At 63.5% G+C, this 10,312-nt stretch overlaps 2 protein-coding genes across 2 annotated transcripts in view; one reads left to right on the forward strand and one right to left on the reverse strand.

Annotated features, from left to right (window-relative positions):
- Positions 1-10,312, reverse strand: part of LOC102245217 (chromosome unknown open reading frame, human C20orf195) — a 17,233-nt gene that overhangs the window by 5,468 nt on the left and 1,453 nt on the right. The window lies entirely within an intron of this gene.
- LOC102244712 (protein-tyrosine kinase 6) overlaps positions 3,865-10,312 on the forward strand; it is a 17,648-nt gene continuing 11,200 nt past the window's right edge. Inside the window, exons 1-8 of the mRNA XM_005885549.2 lie at positions 3,865-4,226; positions 7,373-7,494; positions 8,024-8,190; positions 8,790-8,931; positions 9,023-9,181; positions 9,655-9,836; positions 9,935-10,091; positions 10,236-10,312. Of these exons, the coding sequence (XP_005885611.1) occupies positions 3,865-4,226; positions 7,373-7,494; positions 8,024-8,190; positions 8,790-8,931; positions 9,023-9,181; positions 9,655-9,836; positions 9,935-10,091; positions 10,236-10,312 (1,368 nt within the window). The remainder of the gene's footprint in view (positions 4,227-7,372; positions 7,495-8,023; positions 8,191-8,789; positions 8,932-9,022; positions 9,182-9,654; positions 9,837-9,934; positions 10,092-10,235) is intronic.

Here is a 10,312-nt window from a genome sequence, read left to right on the forward strand (position 1 = left end):
CGTGGCAACCAGCGGTTGCCATGGGGATCGTGAGTCTTTGTGACGCCCGCGGCGCCCGCGGCGCCCGGGAGTGGGGGCAGGGTGGGCGGAACCAAGGCTTAGAGGGGAGACCCGTTCCCTGGATTCCCAGACTTGTCTGCTGCGGGATGACGATCCCAGGACCCCGACGAAAGGAACCGCTGGCCTCTCCCCGGCTCCGCCCGGCCGGCGCGGAGGAACTGACCATGGGCTATGCTCTCTCCGCTCGGACCAACCGGGAGCCGCCGCGGAGTGCGGGAGCCAGGCCGCAGTCGGTCCCTTCAAGCTGGCTGTCCCTGAGTCAACCGCCCGGCACAGGGCTCCCTAAGCGGGGCTTCTGGTGGGACCTGCAGCCTGCGGGTGATTTTGAGGGGGGCTCCTGCTGCATCCCTGGCTGAGTGCCGCTCAGGGAACCCCTCATTGGAGCTGCCCAGAGTCGGGGCCATGGGCACTGGCAGGTGGGCAGTGCTGGTCTCCCTGGTGAAGGTGCTGCCCGCTTCCTCTCCCACGCTGGGGCCCCATCCGGGTCTGGACAAATGGGGTCTCCACAGCTCCCGGCGCCCCTCAGAGGTATTCTCAGCCTCTGGAGCCCCACCTTCAGGGGCCAGCTGGGCTCAGGGCCTCTGGGACCCCTCAGCCAGCCGGGGTGTCCCACCCGGAGTGGTAGGTCTGACTCCCCAAGACACCCCTTGCCCCCCTTGGGGAGGCTGAAGAGGCAGGGATACCCCAAGCCATGCTTGTCTGCTCCTCCTGGGAGGTCAGTGGTGGGGCCCCCTTCCAGGATAGAATGTCTGCCTGAGTCCCCTCCCAGTCTGTTCTGTGCCAGAGCCTGCCCACTGCACCCCTCCCCACTGGAGGAGTCCCCCTGGCTAGCTGCCCATCAGCCCTTCTCAGGCCCAGGCCTCGGGGGCACCAGAGGTGGAGCCCGAGGAGGGTGTGTTGGGGCCCGGTCTGCCCTCCTTGTCCGCCCTGGGTTCTGACTCAGCTATGAGAGCTGCTGTTATTCAGGGATCCGCGGGGCAAGGGCTGAATGGTTTGGAAAGGGGGGTGCTGTCTGAAGACTGAGGGGAGAAGAGGGGCACACAGCAGCCCCACCCCTGGACCTCTTTGGCTTCACCCCTTTTGTTCTGTTTCTTGTTCCTAAGCTAATTTTTTACAATTAAATGTTTAATTTGAGATCATTGTAAATCACACCCAGTTGTAAGATGTAACAGAGACACCATGAACCCACTGCCCATTTCCTGCAGAAGCTGTGTCAGATCAAGCAGGGTGGTCCCACAGGGACCCGTCCATGCCCCTCAGCCCTGGCGGCCTGCTCTCTGTGGAGCCCTGCAGGCCGTGTGCAGCCCTGGTTGGTCCTTCCTCTTTGAGTGCCGCTCCAAGGCATGGCCCCCATCTGTGTTCTCTCTCGCCCGACTCTGCAGTCACCAGGCCGTGCTGCCCTTGGCAGAGCGACCCTGGGCCCTGAGAGTGGGGAGCCTGGTGGTCTCGAGGTCACAGCCCTGGGGAGGGGAGTGCACCTGAGCACGGACACCCCCATCATGTGTCCTCCGCACACATGAACCCATCGGGTGGTGGCTCCTCAGCCTGCATGCCGGAGGCCCCTGCTCCCACGTCACTGGGAGCTCAGTGTTCTTACAGATGGGAGATCAAGGCACAGGGAGGTCAGCACCTTGCCCATGGCTAGTGAGTCTGAGCAGGATTTGAACCCGTCATCTGACCACACCCAGAGTTGTGGAGGCCTCCGCGCTCTCATACCCACCACCCCACCCCACCCAGCACGGCCGCTCCTTAGGGCGATGGTGGAGCCAGAGGGCCTGCCTGGTGGAGGGCCCGTGGAGGGCTGCGGCGGCCAGCGGTACTCCTGGCAGAGCCTGGACCAACGAGGAGAAGCCTCTTGCCCTCGTCACTGGGGGAGACCGAGAAGGGCCAGCGTTCTTCGCGAGCTGGGAGGGGTGCCCACTTCCCAGCACAGGTTCCTGCTAGAAAAATGTCTCTGCTCTGACCTTGAGGAGGATGGACAGGATCTGTTTTCCTTGCCGGTAGGAGGAAGACCTCAGCCCATCATGGGGTCTCTGTCTGGGCTTTTTGGGGGGCTAACAGGAGGCCTGGGACCAGGCGTGGGAGCTAGTCCAGAGGACCAAGGAGGGCCCTCCCTGCCTGCCCTGCACCCGAAGGAATGTGCTGTCCCAGAGGCCCTGCAGCTATGGGGGCAGCGAGTCTTCAGGAGAATGTGTCCGGGTTCTGAGTGCTTGATCCGAGCATGGTCAGCACGAGTGGGAACCTGGCCTGAGGAGGCCCTGTGGCTGCAGGTCAGAGGCCTGGCTTCCGAGGAGGGGGAGCCATGTATCTGGACTGAGGGAAATGCACCCACAAATCCCAGGCTTGCGCTCAGGGGAGCAGGTGGTGGCGGGACTGCAGGCTCTTCCAGGCCCCCCCCTTCCCAAGGATGTGTGTGGAAATATTTCTTCTCGCCCTAACCGGTTTGGCTCAGTGGATAGAGCATCAGCCTGTGGACTGAAGGGTCCCAGGGTCGATTCCAGTCAAGGGCATGTACCTTGGTTGCGGGCACATCCCCAGTAGTGAGTGTGCAGGAGGCAGCTGATCAATGTTTCTCATCGATGTTTCTAACTCTCTATCCCTCTCCTTCCTCTCTGTAAAAAATTAATAAAATATATATTTTTAAAAGTATCTTCTTCTCACACCCCCAACAGGATGAGTCTCAGGTGCCCGGAGCTGCCCCCTGGGCCCTTGCCCCTTCAGTGCACTGTGTGGCTGCCACACCAGTTTGTAACTGTAGAGCTGCTCCCCAGGTGTGTGGCGGGGCCTCCAGGTGCAATGCAGAGAAAAGGGTCGGCTGCCTCTCGGGGGCCAGTTGGACAGTCGTCACACCTGTTTATTGGGACCATTCACCGCAGAAAGCAAACTTTTGGCCAGTTTTGCTCAATGGGAAGAGTGTCGGCCTGCGGACTGAAGGGCCCCAGGTTTGATTCCGGTCAAGGGCATGTACCTGGGTTGCGGGCTCAGTCCCCAGTGTGGGGCGGGCAGGAGGCAGCCGATCCATGATTCTCTCTCATCAGTGATGTTTCTATCTCTCCTTCTCCCTTCCTCTCTGAAATCAATAAAAATATATTTTAAAAAAGAGAGAGCAAACTTTTGGGTGTACATAGAGTTCAGGGAGAGGAAGGAGGGTTTGCAGCCATCAGAAGAGAGATGTGGCCTCAATAATGACCCTGGGTGGAGGGAGACACACATGGAGAGAGAGCAGGCTACCTGGCTGGAATCCCACCCACCACAGCCCCTGCCCACAGCCCCAGACCCCAGAACCTGACCGCTGGGGCTTGCTTTCCCCACCCAACTCAGAAGCACAGGCCGAGTTTGCTTCATCGTGCAGGAGGGCCTGGCCATGCACCAGGCTCATCCCCACCCCCTCCGTGCCACTGGGTTCATATCCTTGGCAGAGCAGCATCGCTCCATCCTGCCTGGGCCTGGGGGAGGGACAGAAGGGAGGAGGGGAGGGGCTGCCCCACCTGAGGCCACGCCCAGGACCTCACCCTGGCCCCGCCCCCCAGGCTGGTCTGAACACCAGCCTGGAGGCAGGCAGGGGGCTGTGCAAGCCTGCTCCTGCTTGTGGGGTGTGGGGTGTGGGGTGTGGGGTGTGGGGTCCCGCTGCAGTGACCTGCTACACCACACCTCGCACCAGCCAGGACGAACGCAGCAAGGCTCCGAGGCTCCAGGCTCCGACACTCGCCTTCCCACCAGCTCTTCCAGTTTCTCCTTTTCCGGAAGTCCCCTTCCCTGCAGGGCCTGGGCGGCGTGGGGACCAGGTTCAGAACACCCTGGAACATGGAGCCCTTCCTCAGGAAGCGGCTGGCCTTCCTGTCCTTCTTCTGGAACAAGATCTGGCCAGCAGGTGCCCAGGACCATAGCATCCCCTGCTTCCCCGACCCAGGTGCCGACCCGGAGCTGGAGCCCCCTGCCGCTGTGCTTGGCAGCCCCCCGGCGCCTGGGCAGTTCTTCAGGGCGCTGTGCGACTTCACGGCGCGGTATGCGGATGAGCTGAGTGTCAGCCGTGGGGACAGGCTCTACGCCCTCAAGGAGGAGGGCGACTACATCTTTGCCCGTCGGCTCTCGGGCCAGCCCAGTGTGGGGCTTGTGCCCCTCGCCTACGTGGCCAAGGCCACCGCTGAGATGCTTGCAGACCAACCGTGAGTACCGCCTGCTCTGGGAGTCAGGAAGCAGTGGCTGAGGCTGGGAGGCCATCTGGGAGTCTGGGATCGTTGTGGGGTCACTCATGCACGCAGCAGCGGGCTCCTCCAGGCCCTGCTGCACAGCAGTGAGCACAGAGCCTGGGACACAGACAGCAGTGACGGCCTGGCAGGTGGGGCTGGGCGGCGTGTGTGCCTGCTCCTGGCCGGCCACATTGGGACTCTGTCCGGCTGGCTAGCTGCCCTCTTGCTCTCACACAGGGACTCAGTCCTGGAGGCAGCATCTAGGAGGCTCTCGTTCTGCAGGCTGGCTAAGTAGTCACTGCTTGGGGGCAGGGGCGAGGGTCTGGGGTGAGACATCATAGCCCCTGCTTCCTAGAGCTCCCAGTGAGGACCTGAGTGTGCAGAGGCCATCGGCGTCCTCTTGTGCTCTGAGGGTGTGGTAAGGTGGTGACGGGGGGTGGGGGTGGTATATCAGAGGTGCATTCCCCTGCCCCTCACTCCTGCACATTCACCAGCCCCTCCACCTGCACTGGGCCAGCTATGGGGCAGACATGACCTGGCCTTTGGGATTGCTCCAAGAAAGGCCTGTTTGGGCAGTGGACCCAGGTAGGGGAGCCCAACCATTCCCCCCAGAGCCTGAGCCCCGAGGCAGGGGCAGTCCCCAGGCAGGAATATCTGCTTGTTGGCATGACAGCCTGTCACCATGGAAGGAAGAAGAAGGGGGGGAGGGCTCTCCAGGCAGGTTCCTCGGGGAGGTCACCTCTCAGCTCAAGCTCCAGGTCCAAGGACAGGTGGTCTCCTGGGGCAGCTGTGTGCCAGCTCTGAGCAGGGCCTTGCCATCTGGCAGTGGGCACGGTCCATAGGCCTCAAGCATTCCACCCAAACCCAGGATGTGAGCCTGACCCATCTTCCCGCTGAACGCAGTGGTGGCCGTGGCAATCTCAGGTGTCTGAATGGACGGGGTGTTGGCTCGCGGACACTCGGGCAGTCTCTCCTCTCAGCCCAGCATGCATGGAGGTGGCATGCTGGGTGAGAACAGGCTGCATGCTTTGCTGAGCAGACCTCACCTCAATGTGGGTCCCGCACCCACTGGGCCAGGCCTGAGCCCTGGACATGTCCTTGCCGACCAGCCTAGGGTCTCAGCCTCAGTCAGGCCACTGCCAGCCTCCTGGGAGGAGCCTGAGTCCCAGGAAGGTGCCTCCTGGCCCCACCCCACGCCTGGGACCAAGCAGGCACTCTGATGGGGAGGTGCCCACAGTCACTCCAGGTGTGGAGGACAAAGCCAGAGCTGCTCCCGGAAAAGGCTGGCAGGGCTGTGGGGAGGGGAGGGGTTGCCAAGAGGAAGAGCTAATGACTATTTGCCTGGGCTGGAGATGAAAGGGCTGACCACACTCCCAGGGTCATTAGCCCCAGACACCTGTTCCTGGGCCAGACCGGCTGGGTGGGCTGGGCCCCTCAACCCCCACAGTGAGGCCTCATTGCTTCCAAGCTGCTGAGGGCTCCCCTACAATCTTATTTCGCCCATGGCCCCACGCCCCAGGGAGGGACCCGGAGGACATCCCTGCAGCCCAGGTCTCAGCTCCCTCCCCAGGCCTGGGGCTGCAGGGAGGCCAGGCTGGGAGCCTCTGGTTCTCCTTGCCCCCCAGGGCCCTGCTGTCCTGGGGAGGCCTGCTGAGAGCCTTCACACCTGAGATGTTCTCCCCGCCAGCAGGCCAGCAGGCCCAGAGGCAGGGCCTGTGTGGACGGAGCCTGGCCACCTCAGAGCTCCCCAGTCAATGTGTCCCTGAGCTCGCAGCCCCACCAGGTATTGTCTCTGGGGACCCATGTAAGGTCCACGGGTCCCCCACCCTTCCCCACCCGCCCTGTCTGCTGATTCTATCTCCCAGTGTTTCCCAGACCTCTGCCTCTCCACCCACTCGCACCCACTTCTTCTGCCTCCAATTTTCCCTCCAGCCCAGGCCAGCCCCACGGCCCTGGCCACATTGGTTCCCAGCCCCTCTCCATAGCTCCCCAGGTGGGTGCAGGTCTGTCTCTGCCCCCTCCTGCCAGGCCCTGCCCCTGCCCCTGCCTCCAGCAGTACCCACCTGCACATCCATGTTCACCTGGTCCCCTCTCGGGGGGCACCCCCACCTTGTGCTGACTCGCTCTGAGTCATACTTTGGGCCCCCAGGTGATCTGAGAGCCAGTACCTCTGCTGTCCCTCAGGGCGGGTGAGGGGCTGTGCTCACTGGGCTGTCCCTGGACATAAGTGGTCCCCTTGGGGGCGGGCCTCCTGCCGCTGGGTTTCCAGGGACCCTAGGTATGGGGAGGCTTCCGGGAGGGAAGCTAACTCAGGTGTGAGGTCCCCAACCTGGGCCTCGGGGAACAGACACAGGGGACGGGGTGGGCCAGCAGCCTCACCTGGCCTGATTCTTCGCAGAGCGCTGGCCCAGATGGAGAGTCAGATGAGGAAGCCCCAGGCAGGTCTCGCCCCACCCCACTCGCAGGTGTGGGGGTTTCTGGTATCTGGGCCAGGGGCTCGGGCTGGTCTGTGCTGGGCAGGGCTCCTCAGAGGTGGACGCTCAATGCTTTGAGCCTCCCAGGTCTCCCAGCCTCCCCTGACCACCTGCCCAGCCAGGCTCAGGCCACCTCCTTGAGGGCCTTCCCAGCTGCTCCAGCATTGAGGCTGCTTCTCCCACCCACCTATGACCTCCTGAGGCATGTGGGCCATGCCCAGCCAGGTGGCACCCCTGGTTCTCCAGGCCACACCTGCAGCCCAGCCCACACACCTGAGCTTCATCAGGGTGCCCTGGTTCCCAGTGGACCCCTTCCCTCTCAGGGCTCAGTTGTCTTGAGTTTGACAGGTTTGGTCTATGGCCAGGCTGTTAGCCTGTGGCCAGGGCTGTGGTCACTTTATGAGCAGGACTAACGGGAACCTGTGGCTGAGGTGAGTGGACAGTCTCACATGGCATGGGTCACTGCGGGTGGCTGTCAGCTCCATGCCAGCCCAAGCGGTTCGCCTGTCCAGTCCCTGATGACTCAGGAGGCTGAGCACTGGGGCCGGGGCTGGGGGCACAGAGTGGGCACCTGGGGCCTCTGGCCAGTGTGGGGCTGGGCGCCTGGGGCTGGGCCTGCCTAGTGACCGATGCACCCACCCTTTGCAGCTGGTACTTCAGTAGCATCAGCCGCACCCAGGCCCAGCAGCTGCTCCTGTCCCCAGCCAACGTGCCCGGCGCCTTCCTCATCCGGCCCAGTGAGAGCAGCCACGGCGACTACTCGCTGTCAGGTACAAGGGCCCCTCATGCCTCTGTCCCCCTGAGGCACCCTGGGCAGCCGTGCCAAGGTAGAACACTCTTTTTTATTGTTGAAAGTATTACATTTGTCTCCTTTTTCCACGATTGACCTCCCCCTGCCACTCCCGCCCCCCAGGACAAGCCCCCACTGCCCCAGAGTCCGTGTCCATTGGTTATGCCCATATGCATGCATACGTCCTTTGGTTGCTCTCTTATGAGAACACTCTTGACCTCAGAGTCCTTACTTGTGCCCAGCCCCACCTAGGGCCTGACAGCGCCTACTGCGGGTCACTTCATGTTTGTCCACTGCCTCCTCAGGAGCTCACCCCGCCTTCATTCCCCTTGCAGACTCTCACTCACCAGCACCGCTCTGCACCCTGTCTGTTCCTCTGCCTGTAGCTACCCACACTCCCCCCTCCTCCACGAGGCTCCGGCCGCCTTGGCTCCCCAGAGGGTGGTGGCAGTCTCCTGGTTGTAGTGGTGGAGGGTCTGGACACAGCCTCCATCTCTGCACCTTCCCAGTCCGGGCCCAGGCCAAAGTCCGCCACTACCGCATCTCCACGGCGGCTGACGGCAGCTTCTACCTGCAGAAGGGCCGTCTCTTCCCCAGCCTGGGGGAGCTGCTCACCTATTACAAAGCCAACTGGAAGCTGATCCAGAACCCGCTACTGCAGCCCTGCGTGTCCCAGGTGGGCCTGACCCTGCCCTGCTCCTGCCTGGCCTTGCTGGGCCTCACATCTTGCCAGAGGGCCAGCAGGGGATCTGATGAGGCCCAGGAGCCCACACTTGGCGAACCTCCACACTCTGCTCAGGAGTGGGGTCTGCTCTTCTCCGGGAGCCCTGGCCGGGAGTGTGCCAGGCTCTGTAGGCAGCAGTGAGGAGGGCAGGGGGCTGGGGGCGCATGGGGGAGGCTCCTGCAGCAGCTCCAGGCCCAGGGCAGAAGCTGTGGGAGGAGATGCTGATCCTGAGGACCTGCCCCAGGAGCCGCCCCTGAGCTGGAGCTGCAGTTCTCCACCACGGTCCCAGCGTGGCCATTTGCCGAGGGGCCGGGCAGCGACCTGGTTCCTCTGGCCCCTGAATGATAGCCTGAGGGGCAGTGATGAGTGTTTGTGGACAGTGGTCCTTCTTCAGCAAATGGGGCCCAGCCTCAGGGAGGTCAGCACCTGGCACCCCTTGCTCCACCCAGAGCCAGCATTGAGCACGTGCTGGCGGGGAGGCCTGGTCCCTGGAGAAGCTGCCACTCTGACAGGGCCACACACAGAGGCCCTGAATGCCCTCCACCCCACAGAAGCCCCCGGAGCAGGATGAGTGGGAGCGGCCGCGCTCCGAGTTCACCCTTCGGAGGAAGCTGGGCAAAGGCTACTTCGGGGAAGTGTGGGAAGGCCTGTGGCTCGGCTCCGTGCCCGTGGCCATCAAGGTCATCAAATCAGGTGGGTGAGGCCCTGCCACCCCTGACCCCTGGAGCCCCGGGGCAGCCATGGGTGATGTGGACGGGTCCTGGAGTTGCACCCTCTCCAGCAGCCAACATGAAACTTGCTGACCTCGCCAAAGAGATCCAGACCCTGAAAAGCCTGCGGCACGCGCGGCTCATCCAGCTGCATGCCGTGTGCTCCACTGGCGAGCCCGTGTACATCGTCACCGAGCTCATGCGCAAGGGCAACCTGCAGGCCTTCCTGGGCAGTGAGTGCACCCCTACTGGCCACCTGTCTGTGGGCAGCACGACCTTCGGGCCAGGACAGCGACCCCTGCTGCCTTCTGGCACAGGCCTTTGACAGGCTCCAGGCCTTGTTGGTGGCTGGATTTTCTAAGACTCAGAGGGCTGTGGGGGGCTGGGGCCAACAGTGAGCTCAGGGCCCTTGGTCTGAGCCAGCCTGGGCCTAGTGGAGAGAAAGTCAGGGCATTGGGTTCCAGGCTGGGCAGAGTGCAGGTGGGGAGTGGTCCATCTTTGTCACCAGCCCCTGAACAAGGTCAGTATGGACCCCGTCCAGCGCCCCTCCCCACTTTGGTCCTTCTCTGTCTCTGTTGGGGACCCAGGCTGGTTGCCAAGGAACAGCTTGCCCCGCATGGTCACTGCAGCCGCACAGGCCCACCCCTCTCAGATGAGGAAACTGAGGCACAGAGGGCAGTGGCCTGAGTGTCGGCTGCCCCTGCAGGCCCCGAAGGCCGTGCCCTGAACCCTCCAGTCCTGCTGGGCTTTGCCTGCCAGGTGGCTGAGGGCATGCGCTACCTGGAGGAGCGGCGCATCGTGCATCGAGACCTGGCCGCCAGGAATGTGCTCGTGGACGACGACCTGGCCTGCAAAGTGGCCGACTTTGGCCTGGCCCGGCTGCTCAAGGTCAGTGCGGGCTGGGGCTGCTGGCCCCGCAGGCGGTGGAGCCGGTGGGAGCGGAGGGCGCCACCTCACCCACCTCACCACGGGCGTCCCCTCACCAGGATGACATCTACTCCCCGAGCAGCGGCTCCAAGATCCCCGTCAAGTGGACAGCGCCCGAGGCCGCCCACTACCGCGTGTACTCCCCGAAGTCGGACGTCTGGTCCTTCGGGGTGCTGCTCTATGAAGTGTTCTCTTACGGCCAGTGTCCCTACGAAGGTGGGCCTCCAGGCAGCCGAGGGAGGGCGCACCCCGCCCTGCGGGTTGCTCCCCTCAAGCAGGGGCACCTGGCCTCGAGGCTGCCCATGGAACAGGGTCTGGTGAAGGCTGGGGACGGGATCCACGGTGACTCCTCCTCCCCAGGAATGAGCAACCATGAGACGCTGCAGCAGATCGAGAGAGGGTACCGGCTTCCGCGCCCGGCCGCCTGCCCCGCCGAG

Source organism: Myotis brandtii, unplaced genomic scaffold (assembly GCF_000412655.1).
Source record: "Myotis brandtii unplaced genomic scaffold, ASM41265v1 scaffold915, whole genome shotgun sequence".
Taxonomy (NCBI): Eukaryota; Metazoa; Chordata; class Mammalia; order Chiroptera; family Vespertilionidae; genus Myotis; species Myotis brandtii.